Raw genomic sequence first — 20,885 nt, 5'->3', positions numbered from 1 at the left:
GCTCTCTGTTTCTGCCTTTCTGCTCGTGTCTTGCCCTCTGTTTGTGCCTTTCTGATCATTTCTTGCTTTCTGTTTCTACCTTTTTGCTTGTTGACTGTCCTCCGTTTCTGCCTTTCTGTCAGTTTTCTGCTCCTTTCTTGCCCCCTTTTTGTCTCTTTCCACACCTTTCTGCCCTCTGTTTCTGCCTTTCTGTTTGCTACTTTACATCTGTTTCTGCCTTTCTGGCAGTTTTCTGCTCATTTCTTGCTCATTGTGCCTTTCTGCCTGTTTTCTTGTCCTATGTGTCTTCCTGTACATTTTCTTGCCCTCTCTTTGTGCCTTTCAGGGCTGGTTTTAGGGCAGTGAGAGTGATGCAGCCGCATTGGGCGCTGACCTGGGGAGGGGTGCTGAACCCATGGGTGACTATGTTTTAAAAATAACTTACGATTTTAAAAACACCTGCTAAAGTGTTCCTTGTGGTTCAGCTTTCTGGTAGCAATAAAAATGGCAGGATAACTCTTGAGATTAATGTCTCTGCTGGAGTGACAGATGGAGCTTTGTCTAGTGGCAGTTTTTACTCGCCATAAAATTGCGCAGAGGGTTAATATGCCTGCTGCAAATAACGCTTTCCGTGCAGATCACAGATATGTATTTTATGTGGATGCCTTAGTGGATTCCTGCTTTTATCATAGAGATCCTTTTGATACCACAATTCATAAGATAGATCCCTGATACAGAACAATGACTGTTGAACAGTCATCAAAGAGCTGTATGTAAACTGTATAAAATAGGTAAGGACGTTATGCCTTTCATTATCTATTGCTAAAGCTGCTAAAAAGGGTTCGGTTGAGTAGATAAACACTATTATTAGGAAGGCCAGCCTTTATCAGTGCTTTAAAATAAAATGAAATTAAAGAGGGGCTGTGGAGAGATGAGAGGGCTTTTTTGCATCGTGGTAGTGAGGAAATCTGAGGAGGAGGTCATTGGGTAGGCACCCCGGGTTATAGCAGGAGCTGGCTCTAGGGGTTAGGGGTGGTGGTCCCCAGGGCCATCAGTGGCTCCACCGTACATATTTTTCAGCATCAACCCAGAGAGGTGGTGGTCCCTGATATAATAAAACAATGCCCCTGGAACTTGGCCAAATCCGGGGCTTCAAAATATTTTCGGTGGTTCCACAGATCCACCACAACTCCCTCTGAAAATAAAAAATAAATGCTTTTTAGCCCAGGAGGAATCCAATTGGGTTCCCACCCCCAGAGCTAAGGGGTCAGGGTAGCTGTACCCTTGACTCTTTTCTATTTTTACTGGGTCGCGGCTCAAGCAGAAGTCCCAACATGGCTGCCAACATTTCCTTGTTGAACTGTTGACAGCCAATCAGATCTCAGCACAAGATTAGGAGGGGTCACAAATCCTTCACGTCCTTATATATACAAATTTGGATTTCTTTAATTTCTCAAAAACAACTGAATGGATTTACACAAAATAACAAAAAGGGCTCTTTTTGGACCAAGAACTAGCCTTCTGCCAACTTTGGTGTAATTCCGTCCAGTGGTCTTGATGCTATCACTATTTAATTTGTCCTAACAGAATTAACATTGGAAATGCTCTAAATGTCACCCCTCTTTTATCTTGGTTTCCTGCTTTATGGATCACCCAGAAACATTCAAGACAGCAGTTCACATGACTGTTGAATGTTTTTGGAAATTTTTGTGAAGATTTGTCAAAGGGCACTAAAGATATAGGCAAGCAAAAAACAGCTTTTCCAATAGAAACAAGGTCCAAACTATAACTACCTAGTGGCGACTGCCACTAGTTAATATATATATGAAAAATGTCACTTAACCAGTGTACATCTGTTCGTGGCATGTTGCGATGCAGATTCACATGCTGTGCACTGTTCCGGCCATCTCGTGTTGGTCTCGGAGTGTTACAAGTTGTTTTTCTACGAAGAAGTCTTTTCGAGTCACAAGACCGAGTGGCTCCTCCCTTTCGGCTCCATTGCGCATGGGCGTTGACTCCATCTTAGATTGTTTTCCCCGCAGAGGGTGAGGTAGGAGTTGTTAAAGTAAGGATACTAGAGGTGCCCATGCAATGGAGTAAATGTGTATGTACATAGCGTGTAGTAAAGTCAAAATTATTTACATATTTACAATTTTAATGCAACTAAAATGGCTACAGGCTCCTGGGGAGGTGGGAGGGCGCATGTGAATCTGCAGCGCAACATGCCACGAACAGATGTACACTGGGTAAGATACATTTTCCGTTTGATGGCATGTGTAGCTGCAGATACACATGCTGTGCATATACTACAAAGCAGTGATCTCCCCAAAAGCGGTGGTTAGCCTGTAGGAGTTGAAGTTGTCTGAAATAAGGTTCTTAGTACAGCCTGTCCTACTGTGGCTTGTTGTGTTGCCAACACATCTACACAGTAATGCTTAGTAAATCTATCGGGCGTAGACCAGGTGGCTGCTTTACAAATTTCTGTCATTGGTATATTACCAAGAAAAGCCATTGTGGCACCTTTTTTTCTAGTGGAGTGTGCCCTTGGAGTAATGGGTAATTCTCTTTTAGCTTTAAGGTAGCAAGTCTGAATGCATTTAACTATCCATCTGGCAATGCCTTGTTTGGATATAGGGTTACCTGCAAGTGGTTTTTGGAAAGCTACAAACAATTGTTTTACGAAATTGTTTTGTTCTGTCAATGTAATACATTAGTGCTCTTCTTATGTCTAATGTATGCAATGCCCTTTCTGCTACTGAGTCTGGCTGCGGAAAAAAGACTGGGAGTTCCACTGTTTGGTTTAGATGAAACTGTGATATGACTTTTGGTAAGAATTGTGGATTTGTCCTGAGAACCACTTTATGTTTATGTATCTGTATAAATGGTTCTTGAATAGTAAACGCCTGTATTTTGCGAACTCTTCGAAGTGAAGTGATAGTTATTAGAAAAGCTACTTTCCAAGTCAAAAATTGTATTTGACAAGAATGCATGGGTTTACATGGCGGGCTCATGAGTCGTGTTAATACAATATTAAGATTCCACGAATGTACTGGTGGTGTCCTTGGGGGTATGATTCTTTTTAGTCGTTCCATAAAGGCTTTAATAACTGTGATTCTAAAAAGTGATTTTTAATGTTTAATCTGCAAATAAGCAGATATTGCAGTGAGATGTATTTTAATGGAAGAGAAGGCCAGATTGGACTTTTCCAAGTGTAGTAAATAACTTACAATGTTTTGTGTGGAGGCGTTTAATGGCAAAATTTGATTAGCCTGGCAACAGCAGACAAACCTTTTCCATTTGTTAGCGTAACAATGTCTTGTTGTGGATTTTCTTGCTTGTTTAATGACTTCCATACACTCTTTGGAAAGGTTTAGGTATCCAAATTCTAAGACTTCAGGAGCCAGATTGCTAGGTTGAGCGATGCTGGATTCGGGTGTCTGATCTGCTGGTTGTGTTGAGTTAACAGATCTGGTATGTTTGGTAGTTTGATGTGGGGTACCACAGATAGGTCCAACAGTGTTGTGTACCATGGTGGGCATGCCCAAGTTGGTGCTATAAGTATTAGTTTGAGTTTGTTTTGACTCAGTTTGTTGGCCTGATAAGGAATGAGCGGGAGAGGGGGGAAAGCATAAGCAAATATCCCTGACCAGCTGATCCATAGAGCATTGCCCTTGGACTAAGGGTGTGGGTATCTAGACGCAAAGTTTTGCCATTTTGCGTTTTCTTTTGCAGCAAACAGATCTATGTTTGGTGTCCCCCAGTGGTGGAAGTAATATTGTAGGATCTGGAGATGTATTTCCCACTTGTGAGTTTGTTGGTGATCTCGATTGAGATTGTCGGCTAACTGATTGTGAATGCCTGGTATATATTGTGCTATTAGGCGAATGTTGTTGTAAATTGCCCAATGCCAATTTTTTTGTGCTAAGAGACACAGCTCTGACGAGTGTGCCCCCCCCTGTTTGTTTAGATAATACATTGTTGTCATATTGTCTGTTTTGCCAAGAATGTGTTTGTGGGCTAGAAGGGGCTGAAAGGCCTTTATTGCTATAAAGACTGCTAACAGTTCTAAGTCATTTATTTGCATTTGTTTTTGCTGATTGTCCCACTGACCTTGTATGCTGTGATTGTTGAGGTGTGCTCCCCACCCAATCATGGATGCGTCTGTTGTGAGAATGACTTGAGGCACTGGGTCTTGGAAAGGCCACCCTTTGTTTAAATTTACCTGGTTCCACCATTGAAGCAAAGATTGTGTTTGGCGGTCTATCAACACTAGATCTTGGAGGTGACCCTGTGCCTGCGTCCATTGTTTTGCTAGGCACTGTTGTAAGGGACACATGTGTAGCCTTGCGTTTGGGACAATAGCTATGCATGAGGACATCATGCCTAATAGTTTCATCACAAACCTGACCATGTATTGTTGGTTTGGTTGAATGTTTGATTTTATATTTTTAAATGACTGCACCCTTTGTGGACTTGGAGTGGCAGTTGCTCTTTGTGTGTTGAGTGTTGCTCCCAAATATTGTTGTATTTGGGATGGCTGTAAACAAGATTTTTGGTAAATGATAGAAAACCCTAGTTTGTGTAGAGTATCTATTACGTATTGCATGTGAACGTGACATTGTTGTTGAGTGTTTGCTTTTATTAGCCAATCGTCCAGATATGGGAATACGTGCATGTGATGTCTTCTTATATGAGCTGCTACTACAGCTAGGCATTTTGTAAATACCCAGGGTGCTGTTGTTATTCCAAATGGCAACACTTTGAATTGGTAATGTTTGCCTTGTATTACAAACCTGAGGTATTTCCTGTGAGATGGATGGATGGGTATGTGAAAATACGTATCCTTGAGATCCAGTGTTGTCATGTATTCCCCTTGTTTTAGTAAGGGAACTACATCCTGAAGTGTTACCATGTGGAAATGATCTGATTTGATGAAGAGATTCAGTGTTCTGAGATCTAAGATAGGCCGTAACGTTTTGTCTTTTTTTGGGATAAGGAAATACAGGGAGTAAATGCCTGTCCCTTTTTGGTGATAGGGTACTAGCTCTATGGCTTGTTTTTGTAGCAGTGCTTGGACCTCTATTTGTAATAGGTCTAAGTGTTGTGGAGACAATCTGTGCGGTTTTGGTGGAACATCTGGAGGGAATGTTGTGAACTCTATGCAATAACCATGTTGGATAATTGATAGGACCCACGAGTCTGTGGTAATGTGTGTCCAACTGTGGTTGTATTTGGTTAGCCTCCCCCCCACCGGTGATAAGTATTGGGGAAGTGTGACATTGAAGTCACTGTTTGCTAGGGCTTGGTTTGGAGGGCTGGAATTTCCCTCTTCCTCTTGGGAATTGTCCTCTGTAGGAACCACGAAAACCCCCTCTCTGGTACTGAGATTGGTAGGTGGGTTTTGTTTGGGAGGTGGATGGTTCTGATGGCTGTTGTCTAAACCCCCTCTGAACTGGCGTTTCCTAAATGTTTCCCTGTATTGTGAGGAGGCGATCGCACCCATGGCTTTGGCCGTGTCCGTATCTTTTTCATTTTCTCGATCGCGGTATCCACTTCTGGCTCAAATAACTGCTGTTGATTAAACGGCAAATTCAATACTGCCCTGTTGTATTTCTGGCTTAAATCCAGAACTTCACAGCCATGCATGCCTTTGAATAGTCACTGCTGTGTTGCCAGTCTGTGCTGCTGTATCAGCAGAGTCTAGGGCAGACCGGATTTGGTTATTTGATATGGCCTGTCCCTCTTCAACCACTTGTTGGGCACGTTTTTGGTGTTCTTTGGGCAAATGCTGGATGATGTCTTGCATTTCGTCCCAGTGCGCCCTGTAATAGCGGGCAAGTAGGGCTTGTGAGCTTGCAATTCGCCACTGATTGGCTGCTTGCGATGCCACTCTTTTCTCCGCTGCGTCGAATTTTCTACTCTCCTTATCAGGGGGTGGCGCATCCCCTGATGATTGTGAATTAGCCCTTTTTCTTGCAGCCCCCACAACCACTGAGTCCGGAGGGAGCTGTTGAGTAATAAACACCGGGTCTGACGGGGGCGGTTTATATTTCTTTTCAACCCTTGGTGTGATGGCTCTCCCTTTTACAGGTTCTTGGAAGACCTGTTGTGCGTGTTTAAGCAGGCCCGGTAACATTGGCAAACTTTGGTAGGAAGCAAGCGTGGATGCCAGAGTGTTGAACAGGAAGTCATCCTCCACCGGTTCTGAGTGCATTGTTACGTTATGGAACGTAGCTACTCTGGCTAGTACCTGCGTGTATGCTGTACTGTCCTCTGGTGGTGAAGGCTTGGTTGGATAAGTCTCTGGGCTGTTGTCCGATATAGGTGGGTCGTATAGATCCCAGGGATCCGCATCATCTTGAGTCATGCCAGTGTGTGTGGGTGACTGCGCGATCGGTGTACCCACCGGTGACAATTGTGGTGATTGCAGTGGGGATGTTTGTGGTGAGAACTGTGGTGGTGGTGACTTTTCTCTAACCACTTTGGCTTTCGGTTGCTTCTCTGCCTCTTGAAAAGCAAGTTTTCTTTTTGACTTGAGTGGATGGATGGTTTGTATCTTCCCCTTGTCCTTCTGGATTTTATCCTTTGCTGTGTTTGGTCATGTTCTTCTAAATCCTGTTCCTGTTCAAATCTGTGTCTTTCTTTGAGGTGCAGAGAAAGCCCTTGCTCTTCAGTGTAGGAAGAACGTTTCGTCTCCGAAGCCGGTTTTTTCGGTACCGACATTTCCATCGAAATTGTCTTTTTCGGTTCCGATACGCTCTTTCGCGGCTTGCCCGGCTCGATTACTCGATACTAACTTTTTCCGGTGCCGGATTCTCGACCGGAGTAGGAAGTCTTCGGCAAAGCTTTGGCCTTTTTCGGTGCCGATGTTACTTAGTCACCTTCTTTTCTGTGGGTTGAGCCATCGCCTTCTGGCAGTGGCGTCCCTGTGGCCTTGAGTTTTTTGGTGTGACCCTGGGTGTGGGACGGGGCAGGTGCACTCACTGTTTGCCGCGCCGTCGAAGGTCGATCACCGTCGGATTCATCTGAGTCCAATTCTTGGATGGAAATTCTCATCTCTTCTTCCTCGACATCGAGATGATGTTTCGGCTTCGACGCCATTTGTAGTCATCTTGCGCGTCGATCCCTTAATATCTTCTTGGATCGAAACGCTCGGCAAGCTTCACAGGTATCCTCTCTGTGTTTGGGCGACAAACACAGGTTACAGACCCGGTGCTGGTCTGCATAAGGATACTTTGCGTGACACTTAGGACAGAAACGGAAGGGGGTCCGGCCCATTAGTGTTCGACGACGAGTGTGGGTGGGCCGACCAGGCCTTGGTGAAGAGCGGAAGCCCCAAAGGGCCGCCGAAGCGGTTTTGATGTTGGTGGCGATAAGATAAAAGTAAACTGGTACCGAACATAAACAATACCGACGAATTTTCGATTCTTTTCTAAGTTTCCCGATTCGAAATACCGAGCGAAGAGGAACACGTCCGAACCCGATGGCGGAAAGAAAACAATCTAAGAGGGAGTTGACGCCCATGCGCAATGGAGCCGAAAGGGAGGGGTCACTCGGTCCTGTGACTCGAAAAGACTTCTTCGAAGAAAAACAACTTGTAACACTCCGAGCCCAACACTAGATGGCAGGAACAGTGCAAAGCATGTGTATCTGCAGCTAGACATGCCATCGAACATATATATATATATATATATATATATATATATATATATATATATATTGTGTGCTTACTTTTTATACAAAGTCAAAGTGTGTCTCTAGTTGTAGACTCCACAGAACGCTTCAAGGTGGCACCATTAGATGCTTCTGTTATACTGTATATCCAGGTTCCTCTTGCCATTGCTTTGCCCTGTCCTTGAGGAAAAAAAAAAAACTCCCCAAAAGGCATACTGACAGTTGGTGATGGATGCCTGTGGTATTTTCTAAGAGTTTATAGTTAATGGTCTGCTTCCACAACAGATTTCACCCTTCGCCTGGTAACCGAATGCATCACATTCTAAGCCCAGGTGCTCCTAGCATGGACCTCATTTAGGGGTCATCAGGGGACGCAGCTGAGACCCCTGGCTTGCCTACTTCAACACCTGGCATTGTCTTTAGGATCCCCGGCCTCAGAGGTGGTAAGGGCAGTGTCAAAACAGAAGCAAAACAAAGGTGTGAAGAGCCTTGTTTACTTTCTGTGTCTCTCACGTACATTGTGCATCTGGATGTCTTCTGCACAGCCTGAGCATTCAAAGAGAGAACGAAATACAGGAGAACGAGAGAGAGAGATGAGGTGGAGGGGAAACACTGGGAGGGGTAAATAATGAAAGGAAGAGAAGGCAGACAGGTGTAGGGGGTGTGTGGTGTGTGTGTGCGTGTGTGTGTTTGTGTTTTGTGTGTATGTGAGAGAGAGAGGCAGAGGGATTAAAGAGACATCAGAGAGGTGACAGGTGTGGGAGATTTAGGCAGGTGTGAAAGAGAGTGAAATAAGTGAAAGTGATAGGCACATCAACAGGTGACAAAGAGACAGCTGACATACAGAGAGAGGAGAGGACCAGTGACAGGGGATGATTGTACAAGAGGTGTGGTATAAATAAAGAAAAGATAGCAATGACCGAAAGAGAGGGAGAGATCAGTATGACATAAATGATAAACAGCTAATAATAGATAACTGAGAGGCAAAAGGAAGCAGAACAAGAGAGAAAGTAGAGATGAAACAGGTTTGTAAACAAAATGAGATGCAGGGAGCTAAGGAGGTGATATTGAGACAGGTGAGAAAGAGATAGGTGGGAAGCAGGTGAAAGAGAGGTGCAAAATAGAACAGATGAGAGCAAGGAAGATGTGAGATATATATGGAAAACAGTGAGAAAAACAGATGAGATAGAGAAGACAAGAGGGACATAAAAGATAAATTCAGAAGAGTGAGATAATAAATACTAACGTGAAAAACTATATGGAGGGTGAATATGGATCAAAGGTCATTTGACATCCATCCTGTGGTCAAATGACGTCACTTCTGCTACCCCTGGGATTTTGGGGACTTGACGCCCATGGCTCCTGGCATGGTGTCAAACATCTACCAAGACATTTCACCCACAGCATCATCTACTGGATAGCTGTGTTGATTTTCTTGAGGTTGTTAAAGGCAACATGAACTGTGAGCAATGGGGGCGCCACATGAGGTTAAATACTAGGACCTTCTATTCCTGGCCCGAGCCACCCTCCCGCTCTGGGTATAAAGGTTTAACTATGCCCTGAATTTGAGAAAAAAGTTTCACTTGGGCATAAAAACTTACTAAGAAACTGGTAGAAATACAATTTCAAAGGAGAGAAGAGACTTATTTACAATATTTTGATGCAGGGCAGTGCCGTAAGCCTTCTTGCTGCACTGTATCAAAAGAAAAGGACAGGAATGTGTTGTATTTATAAGATAAAGAGCATTCCTGTCCTCTTCCACTGCACTGGTGCCCTTTTGGCTGCCTAGCATCAACGCAGAAACCCTTGCAACATGCAAGTGATTGTTTATGATTGATACCTTCCTGCACAAAAACAACCAGTGGAGGCATTTTCAGAATGCAGAATGCAGCACACGTAGAAAGAGGAAAGAACGAGGAGGAATAAAGTTATTTATCCTTGCTACGTCTCCCCTGGGAGGCGTAGGCTTTTGATGCAAGCCCAGGTTTACAAAACATTATAAATCTGGGAATGCATCAAAATCCATGGGTTTTGTATTCAGAACACCTACCGCAATGCCCATGGAATGCCACTTTGATGCAGAGTGGCAACACAGTAACCTACGCTGCACTGCCTTACTCCATATCTACAAGACCATAAAAAGCCATGCAAAGTGGCTTTGCCATGGCCTTGTGGATATGGACCAGAAACCTGCACCACCGGTATGTCACTAAAGGTGATGCACAAACAGCGCAAACCACTTGTAAATATGACCCTAGCTAACAATTACCACCATAACAAGTGTGCAACAAAAACACTGCTTTTACCCTTCATCAACAACTTCCATTCGCCTCTTGCGGCACCAGTAAACTGTGAGGACAGTGGCGACCATCAGCAGCAAAAGGAATGCAAGCGCTCCAAAGAGGATGCCAAAGAAAGCATTGAGGTTCATGGCGATGATGTCACAGGTAGGACCAGAAGTGGTATATATGGAGAAGGGAACACAACTGCATAAAAGGAGGAAAAAAACACAAGATTTGGCATGGCTGTTTAGATGTTTTTATAATTTATCAAAACCATTTATGTCATTCAGTAAACCCCAAAACAGAGGAAACAAACCTGAGAAAAATGAAAACTTTAATAGTGGTCTTTTTTTATTACTAGAAAAAAGAAAGGCAAAAAATATGAAAACAAACATTGGCAAAGCCAATTCTGGCTTTAATGTGCTAAGCAGGATGGAGCACACATAGAAAGAGGAAAAACTTTGAGAAATAGTGATATTTCTCCTTGTTGCACCTCCCCTGGGGAGGCGTAAGGGTTTGGTGTATCCCAAGGTTTACAAGGTTTTGTAAATCTGGAGATCCGCAAAAATCCATGGGAGTTGTGTGAGAACACCCACTGCAACGCCTATGGAATGCCTACCCAGGGCAGAGTAGCACAACACAGCAACTTGCACTGCATTGGTCTACTCCAGATTTATGAGGTGACTCAAAGCCACACAAAGTGACATTACATGGCTTCATAAATCTGACTAAGAGCCTTGCATCATGCATGTACCACTTTGAATGGTGCAAACATGATGTAAGGCTCTCATAAATATGCCTATTGGTGCTTCAGCTGATGCTATCTGAAGGTTCACTCTAGCAGATATCACCCACTTGCTTACTAAAGCTGAAAAAACATTACTTGACTGCTGTATGGAGCTGTAATTACTTAACAGGTGCTGAAGAACAAGTTACTTACCTTCGGTAATGCATTATCTGGCAGAGTCATGATCTAGCTGCAGATTCCTTACTTTAGAATCCTTCTCAGGTGCGAGACTAGATCTAGAATATTTTCCATAGTACATCTGTGCATCGGAAGAGGGTGTCGCATGAACCCGTATCAACGTCATCCCCTGGATGTGACGTTGACGGAACCCATATAACACTCTCGCTGATGTGCAGTCAGTTTCTTCTGTGACTATTTTCCACACTCAAAACGTTGAGCCACACATAGAAACTGCCTAATAAAACAGTGTGCTAAAAGAAAAACAACCTTGTGACAAATCATCAATTATTTCTTAATGCAGGATGCAAGTTTCCATAACGAAATCCCTAAGCCAAAAGAAGACTCAGTTCGCAGAGTGGGGAGGAAGGGAGGGTCATTAACGAATCTGTGGCTAGGTCCCGTCGCTAACAGATAATGCGTTACTGAAGGTATATAACTTGTTCATCGGATAGAGACACCTAGCTACAGATTTCTTACTTTAGGATCAGATACCAAAGTCATACCATTCCCGGAGGAGGGTCTGTGAGCTGAGACCATTAAAAGTCTAAAACAAAACAGGTGTAGAACAAGAAAAAAAATAGACTGGGCATTCATAAACATTTAAGTGAGTAATACCATACACTACAACATAAAACTCTGTGGAAGGAACCACAGGTAAGTAACGTCATAAGACATTAAATAGCATAGGAATAAAATGATCCACATTAGTATGGCCAATCTGTTTCCGAAGTCAACAATATGAATATATATCTACGCACACCCTTAATGGGATCCAAACGCATGCAGGCTTACCCCATAAGAACTGGAAAAACAGCCACAGTAATAAAAGTCATAAAGACTTTAAAAACATGGGGATCACATTACCCATAACAGTAGGACAATTTTAACAATGACTCTATGAATATAAATCTATTTACTCTCATATCCAGACCCGAACTGCAGGTTCGATACTTGTGACAGACAGATCAGAATGCCATGCCACTGAGCCATACTGTTTTATATAAAGTTCTATCCCCACCAGGCCTGCTTTATAAAAACACAGAGAAGGGTCCATATCCTGTGGAGAAAGCATAAAGAATGCTTCATTTAAAAAGAAGCCGAAGACAACAATAGCAACTGTTGGTACTGAAGCAGTCTCTTAGGAAAAATTAACTAGAGATAATATAAATATTAGGATATTCCTACTATATATACTAACATAGGATTAAAATAAATGCCCATGTCCTAACAACAGAAAAATTGTTACATATAAATAAAAATAAATCTGAGTAATCAGACAGACAACACTGTTTTAACAGAATGGAAATTATAGTGGGCATTATACCCTTTAGGGAAGCAAAGCCATTCAAATCGTTAGAGTAACATCTTTAGAGTAACGCCTAGCAAAAACCGAGGTTATTCCATTGCCCTACTATATAATAATAGACCCATCTACAGATGAACTAGAAATGGCCTTCCATACTGAAATCAACAGCTTTTTTGTTAAGTCTATAATAAAAAGAATTTGAATGATCTATGAAATAAACATCAATTGTTATCTTCTATCTAGGAACATCACTCTACAAAGTGTGAATGCAAATTAAATGTTATGAAGCAAACACCTATTCACTATGTACAACGAATATGAACACCTTCATAGAGAACAAAAAGAACACAGAGAGTAAATTCCTTCAGAAAAGAATGAATTTTTGAATAATAACGCAAAAGAATCGGAACAACCTTAAGAATATTACAGAATCAAGAATATTAAGTACTCTAAACAACAGAGTAAATAGAATCTACAGAGAGACTGTGTCTCAATGGAGACCTATGATAGCATGTACATAATGCCAAGAAAATGAAAGAATAATGTTCAAAGATCATCTATAAACCAACAAATGTCTACACGAAGGTAGAATAGCCACCAAACAGTAATTGGTATAAGACAAAACTTTTAAGACCGAAACATGTAGGGCCTGATTGAGATGTTGATGGTCACACTGTCAAGCCATGTCAGACGCGGGCCCGAAAAGACCGTCACCTCAGCGGTCTTCCGCTTGCCATATTTTGATGCATTGCGGGTGAGCAGCAGACTACCACGACGGAGTGCTCTCCCTAGCCATAAGGCAGACAGATTTCAGCCGGCAATATTTAGATGTTACAGTTGGACATGTGGTGCACTGGAGATGGTTTGCTGATGGAGGGAGGACATCACTGGACACAGTGGCCATCGGACAATGCCAGTGGCCGTGGAAAAGAGGTAAGTCACACATACACAATCTACCCCTCACATATGCGTACCTCTGCTTCACACAAAACACACCACATACCCACCATTGTCCACTGCCATTACACCACAACACCTACATGCCACAAACATACCCGTACATCCATCACACAACATACATACATTAGCGACACAGCACCCACATACAACACAACCACAACAACCAACACACTCATCTATACAACACACACACACAAGCACAACTAGACACATCCTGACAGTGACTGACACACAACAAGATGACCTGAGTTCTGACCGGGGCAACACAACACAGAACAGACACAACAATCACACCATATGCAAGCAACACACATACTGATGTAGGGGGCTGGCTCAGTATATGGTGCACACCTATAGGTGAGGCACCCTGTAGTGAGTCCAGGCAACTCTTAGTGATAGTGTAAGATGTTCTAGATAACCAAAGCTCTCAAAAGGGTAGCTGTGAAGAGCAGCTAAGGCTTATCCAGGATAGTGTAAAGTGGCTGCAAATACCACACAGGTCAGTCTGTGATGTACACACAGGAAAGAACCAAACCAGTGTTAGAAAAATATGTTATGTTTATTGTTACAGACACTCTACAACTAACTTTGGTACATCTCCTAACCGGAGATATAAACATACAAAAATATACTTAACAAAAGGTAAGCAAAGGCCTAAAATAACATGGGTCCCTATGGTGGGAGGAGGGGGGGCAAACCATATACTAAAAAAATGTAATGAGAAAATAACTCACAACCCACACTACCACCCAAGGACCCTTAGGATGGGGGAAGTACTAAAACCCCAAAGGTAAGTAGGTGGGATTCCCCAGTCGCCTGTGTGCAGAGTTGTAATCCTGGGTCAGTGTCTGTAGGGTAACATGGGGAAGCCACGGCTGGAGTTTTTCGCCATTCAGGACCCTTCCCAGAGGACCCGTAGGAAGCCCGTACAGACAAAGGAGGTTGGAAAGTGCCCCCACCCATGGATACCCAGAACAGTGGAGTAACTAAACCAGGGTGCCAAGGTGCATGGGATGAAGTTGTGTCGGAACCTCATGTTGAAGTCAATAGGGACTTAGGGGTATCCTCAAGCTGTCCCACGCTGGTCATTGTATTGTAGAGGGGTCAGTCATCAGTGGGATCTCCAACGAGCCTTGATAAATGCATGGAAGAGTTGCATGGAGTTTGCAGGATTTGTGGAGACCAGCAAGGTCCAGGTGACCCAACCTTGGCAGGTAGGTCAAGGCCAGTCCTCAGCATGCAGGAAAACCAGGAGGAATCAATGAAGTCCCCAGCAGGACCCTCTGGCAGTAGGCACAGGGAGTCACAGGGCGGCCTCAACAGCACAGCAAAGAGTGATGCCCACATCGCAGGAGTTGCAGAGAGGTTGTCATTCTTGGAGCTGAAGAGTGCTGGAGGTCGGGGCTTCTTGGAGCTAGGAGGTCTTTGAGTGAATAGCCAACAAGCCTTGGCAAAGACAAACAGACACAGTGCACAGGGGTTCCAGCCAAGCAGCTCAAGCAAGGGGCCATTGACTTCCCAGTTGCAAGGAAGCTAGGTCAGACCTCTGGAGAGCCACAGAACCACCACCTGTGTTGTAGAGTTTCGAAGACTCCGTGGGACAGCAGGATCCGCAAGCAGGTCATTGAGGTTTCTGTGGATGGAGGGGAGTGACCCCTTTATTCAAGGAAGAGTCCTTCTTGCTTTCCTAAGTACAGGCAGTGTCCCTGTGACTCTGTAGGATGGACGGCCACGGGGTTGCAAAAGCCTTTGCATAACTTGGAAACAAAGTTGCAGTAGGATCCCTCCTACTGGTTACAGTCTTGCTCTTGGTTCCAGCAAAGAACAGCAGTGGTTCTGGTATCCAGGTTGCAAAAGTGTCTTGCAGATGGTTCCTAAAGTCTTACAGACAGATTTAGGGTCCCATCCTCAGGGGAGCCCTTAAGTAAACCAGGAAGGGGGATGGACACTTACTGCAGTGACCCAACTATCAGAGAGGGTCAGACCCATCACCCAGCTTGACTAGCCAGTCAGTCAGATGCTCCCAGGGGCCTTGGGTCATCTGATTACAAAATGGCAGATTCAAGTAGCCACCTGTCAGAGCCCTGTGCACCTCCGTAGGGGAGGAGCTGGATTGGGGGTGGGGTGCATTCCCCTATCCTTTGAGGGGCTTCACACCAGAGTGGGGTTTCTGCACTTGTGCAAACCGGTTTATGAAAGGAGGGCACCAAATGTGCTTTTCAAAGCAGTCTGGCAGTTCAGAGGCACCCCAACCCCAGCCCACAGACACATATTTCTGAAGAAGAGGTGGTCACACCTCAATCTTATAGGAAATCCATTGTTCTACCTTCCCCTGCCCAAGTTAGGTTCAGAAGCAGAAGGGCAGAACAGTGTCTGGGATCGGCAGCAGCACGGGCTGGTATTCAGACCCTGCAAGGTTGTACAGGCAGACTTTGGGGGAATCCCCTAGGGAACCCCCAGAGTACATGGCATCATGCAACTAGCTCTGGAATCGGTGTAGTTACATGATTCCAACATGTTTAATATCAAACATGACTATGTTCGGTGAAGCAATTATGTAGTTGGACAACTAGTGCTCACCAGTGTCCACTGCATACGTTAAGATGGCTTCCCCACACCCGGTGATTCTGAGATTTGCCCTGGGCTGGCGGGCGGCCGCCAAAAGGCCACCCGCCAGCCCAGGGCAAATCAACCTTCCCACGAGGACGCCGGCTCAGAATTGAGCTGGCGTAGTGGGAAGGTGCGACGGGTGCAGTGGCACCCGTCGCGTATTTCAGTGTCTGCATAGCAGACACTGAAATACTTTGCGGGGCCCTCTTACGGGGGCCCCTGCAGTGCCCATGCCATTGGCATGGGCACTGCAGGGGCCCCCAGGGGCCCCTCGGCACCCCCTACCGCCATCCTGTTCATGGCGGGTTTCCCGCCATGAACAGGATGGCGGTAGGGGGTGTCTGAATCCCCATGGCGGCGGAGCGCGCTCCGCCCCCATGGAGGATTCAGAAGGGCAGCGGTAAACCGGCGGGTGCCGCCGGTTTACCCTTTCTGACCGCGGCTGAACAGCCGCGGTCAGAATGCCCTTCGGAGCACCGCCGGTCTGTCGGCGGTGCTCCCGTGGCCGGTGACCCTGGCGGTCACCGGCCGCCAGGGTCAGAATCAGGCCCTAAGTCTGGGTTTTGTAGGTGCTCCTCTGCTCATACAGGGGTGTATTCACTCTTATAGCTATCAACTCTGCTCTTGGGCTGAAGGTCCTACCGTAGGGACTACTTATAGGGTCAGAGTGCAGTGACCATGATATTAGGCAAACCTTCTATCTGGAGTGAAAGGTGAATGCACCATTTCACACAGGCTGCAATGGCAGGCCTGTAGTCACAGTTTGCATGGCCCCCACAGGTGGCACAATATATGCTGCAGCCCATGGGGAACGCCTGGTGTACAGAGGCCCTGGGTAACTTAGTACCATATACCAGGGACATACATGGGTGCACAGTGCCAATTGGGGGCTGTAAAAGTTACCATAAAACTAAATTTAGGGGAGAGAACATTGACACTGGGGTCCTGGTTAGCATGATCCTAGTGTACTACATTCTAAACATACTGACACCTTCAAAAAGTGGAGGCAGCTATGCCAGAAAGATTCTACTTTCCTATATTTGATACAACCACATCACCCACTACAACTTCCTCCACCACACCCAGCCAAGCGCATCACGCGCACACACATACTGACACTCACACACACACACACAAGTCAAGCACAACATGCCAGGTACATGTCCCCTTGCAATGTGCACACATCAGCCCAGTTGACAAGTGTGAATGTACCGTCATTGTGGTTTCAGCATTCATTTGGCAATGAATACTAACACTGTAAGGACAGTCGTGTATGTATTCAATATGTGTTGTATACCAACACCTGTGTCTGTCCCACATGTGTCCCAGACATATGCATGTCACAGTAATTTAACCAGTCACGGCTCCGGCAAGCCGAAGGGGTAGGCAGCACACGGGGAAGGGGAATAAAAATTAAAATAAAATTCATATTTAAAAAACACTTACCTTCATTGCCGCTGCTGCACCGCTCCATCCACTTCTCTGCTGCAGGCACAGGCTCCCAGCCTGCCCTGCTCCCAATCCTGACACTGCTCAACTGTGTTGCTGGGCTGGAGAGAGCCTACTCCACATGTGTGTTTAGCTAGCTTTAGACGGCCAGCCAAACATAAATGTGCACCCCCCCTCAGTTCTAGCCACAGCCTGTAGCCCTGGTCCTTTTTACCAAAAAAGCAATAATAAACACAGTTTATTATCGTTTTTTGGTAAAAGGTTTGCAGCTGCTGATGCTGCTGGGGGGGGGTGTTCCTCCGCCCTAATGGGCGGAGAAGTCCCTGAATTCAACCAAATCACTATGACATGTACATGTCTGCAATGTTCCCGTGCACATGTGCAGTGACCCCCCAACATACACAGTCAATGAGTCTTGCATACCTTCATGTCCAGCAACGGGTATGTCGGACCGCCACTTTTTGCAGTTTGGCACATCCAAATCTGCTTGGCAGTAAGTGTGGCTGAAGTCCTGCTGACAGTCACTCTTTCCTATGGTGCCCTGGCGGGGGAGGGGATTCCTTGGCGGAGTCTGCAGGACTCAGGCGAGTTAAAATTCTACGGAAATGCCAACATTTAAATACCGCATGCAGACCATCATGGCGATGTAATGTTATTTATGTTTTAACCACTGACTCCATGTTGCACTTAGCCTAGCAGCACACCATCACATTAGTTACCACCAGATTCGTTTTGCCTATTGACTTTATTTTAGCATTAGCCACCGCCATGTTAAAACCTGCAAGTGGTTTTCCATGTTGTACAATGTGCTCATGTTTTTATTTTTTGTGTTCTTTCCCACCAAGGACTTAGGCTGATAAGAATGTACTAAGATGGCAGGGAACGGTCTTGTTTTGAAGTGGCAACTTGGGATTGTGGTCAAGACCCGATGTGTTATTTTCAAACCTGGCCTAAAGCAATCAGCATTTTTTGAATAAATGAACTTATGCAGTGAGAAGGAGGTTCTAGAATTTTCCTCTCTTGTTTGTTCAAAGTATAAGAGGCCAAGACTAGATGGATCAGGGACTGAGAGTGATTCGGATCTCAGACATGTGCAGGGCGCTGAGGTGTGTCATCCTTCCTGTGAGGATAATTGATCTCTCTCTCTCTCTCTCTCTCTCTCTCTCTCTCTCTCTCTCTCTCCTTGATCGATTCTTGGATCGGCGATCTGATGCTAAACAGGAGGGAGATGTAGCAGTTGTGCCCTTGCCTCATGGTGATGCATATTTTTTAATTCATTATTTGTTTTGCATTATAATATAGATACATATATTTGCTGTGTAGATTGCAGTAGAGAATCATTTGTACGAGTTTTCATTTCATTGCTGTGACCATTTGTAAATGTGTGCTTTCAGCGTGCTAATCTCCTTTTACAAACCTTGCGAAGTGAAGTAATAAATGTCTTCTTTAGACTAAGAAGCGAATTCTAGAGATTCTTGTCAGTGCATGAGTGTTTCAGCTCGGTCATTAGTGAAGCAAAATAGGCGGTGAGCGGGCTTTCAGTCAGAAAACCAAAGGTGGGAGCATTACCGCTATCATCTAAATCAGTCCCATAATGATGATAGCTTCTGGCTCATAATTTACTAAATCTAGCAAAAGTAGAGAACTTTTGCTATTAATCATAAGTAATGTCATCTATCATTTAAACCTAATGTAAATATAAGGGGTAAAAGTAGAGCCCACATAAACTAATAATGGAGGCCAAAAGCTACCTTGTTTGAAAATAGGAATTATGAGACAGACACCCTCAGCGATGTATAATCACATCAATGGAACATCATTCCGCTGATGAAAGCCCATAAATGAAGGATAAGATCACACAGATACCACGTAGAAGTATGAGACACTTCAACATAATAACCATGATTAATAAGAGGAGTAGTTTAAATAAACTCTCTTATCAGAAGGTAAATGATATACTGAGACTCCCATGGAGTTGCAAATATCAAAAGATCCCTATAAGGGATACTACATCTCATGAATTTATGATACCATAAGTTAGAAAAAAAAACACTTTACCAAGGGTGGAACTCTGTACCCTCAAATGAGGGTCTAATAGTTCACAAGCAGAGCAGTTCCAGCTCAGCATATATATATATATATATATATATATATATATATATATATATATATATATATAATAATAAATGCTCAACAGGCATACAAGAAATACTCCACCTAGGGTAGGGCACGTACCATGAAGGTATCAACTCTTGAGCTCAAGTGCTTCTTCAGAGTAAAGAAAACTGTATGATCTGTAAATCAAGAATCATTACAAATAAAAAAAAGAAATAAACAGCTGAAGAGCTGTCATCAACGAACCTGAAGTGGAAAGCCACCACTTTTGCACCAAGTTGCCTTGAAGTGGCAGGCATAAAACCCACATAGGGCCCCAAGGGAATATATGCCCAGGGAAGGCAAAAAACAATAACCTGTCATTGACAGTAGAAGAAAGAATAACACTTGAAGAAATCAGGAATACCCAGTCAGGTGCCACTACTAGATGGAACAGATGTAGGAAAGAAAACAAGTGTGGCTCAATGGTTAGAGCGGCAGACCCTGATGCAGAGGTGTGGCCTGGGACCAGGGTTCAATTCCCGCCTCAGCGGGTCTTGGGCTCAATTTCTTCAGACCTGATAACTCTCGCGTTGGTGCCAATCTAATCATGGGGTCCCACTCTGTAAGTCTGGGCAATAGCTTGCTTAATCTCCATAACGGCCCCAACAGCGCTAGGGATGCCTGGCTTAACCTTGGGGGTGCCCAGGAGTGGGCACTTCACAGGGAAAGCCAGGAAGGGTTCCACAGCGGTATGTGTAAAAGCGCCAAGATGCCCTCAGGGTAAAAGCGCGCTATACAAGTACAAAGTTTACAGTTTACTGCCAAAGCATGGCTCATCTGTCAGAAAAAGCAAAGACAAATATCCCCAAGCCAATACAGGAGAAAGTGGCGAGGCAGACGGTAGAGAGGATCAGAGCAAAATTGCTGTTCCACCTCCACTGTCAAAAAACACCTCAAAACAGAGTCAGCCTTTGTGCCAAATAAATGGTCACCATCAAAAGGAAAATCCGGAGATGCGTAACCAGGCATGGCGACAAAGAGTCACTGAAGAGGACATAGCCTAACCCACAGAGTCAGTGATATTCATATCACAGCAAATTATAAATTTAGCTGCCTGCTGGCCATTTAGGATCAAAGGGGCATGATTGTTCCAGGTGTCATCTGGAAACAATGACAAGATGTGTGCCAATGAGTCCCACAATGAATGGGAAAAAAGTCCAAGAAGGCAAGACATTTTAAAAGAGCGCAGAGCAGAACTGGTGGAGGAGAAAATATGCCTGCCAAGAATGTCAAGGCTCCTGTAATTTCTGTCAGATGGGGCATGTGCAAGAGAGTCAATATCCTAGGAGGCCAAAGCAGCCTGTATCACCAAACTAGGAGTAGTAGGATGCCTGATGAGGCAGGCCAGATCACCAGGGGGAGGTCGGTGCCTATAGGCCCATCAGCAGGGCCCCTCCCCTCATATCAGGCTTACCCCAAGCCAGCCCCCCAAAGATTACCATGTAGGGCTTCACTATAAGGAAGCATAGGCTCGACCCCTGTTTAGTCTTGATGTAGGACA

The 20,885-nt window shown here is 44.6% G+C and overlaps 1 protein-coding gene across 2 annotated transcripts in view; it reads right to left on the bottom strand.

The window, feature by feature from the left end:
• Nucleotides 1-20,885, bottom strand: part of LOC138265247 (fibrillin-2-like) — a 514,969-nt gene that overhangs the window by 71,468 nt on the left and 422,616 nt on the right. For both annotated transcript variants that reach the window (XM_069212836.1, XM_069212838.1), the window contains one exon: nt 9,960-10,139. In XM_069212836.1, coding sequence (XP_069068937.1) covers nt 9,960-10,139 — 180 coding nt within the window. The remainder of the gene's footprint in view (nt 1-9,959; nt 10,140-20,885) is intronic.

The sequence above is a fragment of the Pleurodeles waltl genome, chromosome 11, assembly GCF_031143425.1.
Source record: "Pleurodeles waltl isolate 20211129_DDA chromosome 11, aPleWal1.hap1.20221129, whole genome shotgun sequence".
Lineage (NCBI taxonomy): Eukaryota > Metazoa > Chordata > Amphibia > Caudata > Salamandridae > Pleurodeles > Pleurodeles waltl.
The sequence above is the reverse complement of the archived record's forward strand: the minus strand, read 5'-3'. Positions and strand labels throughout refer to the sequence as shown.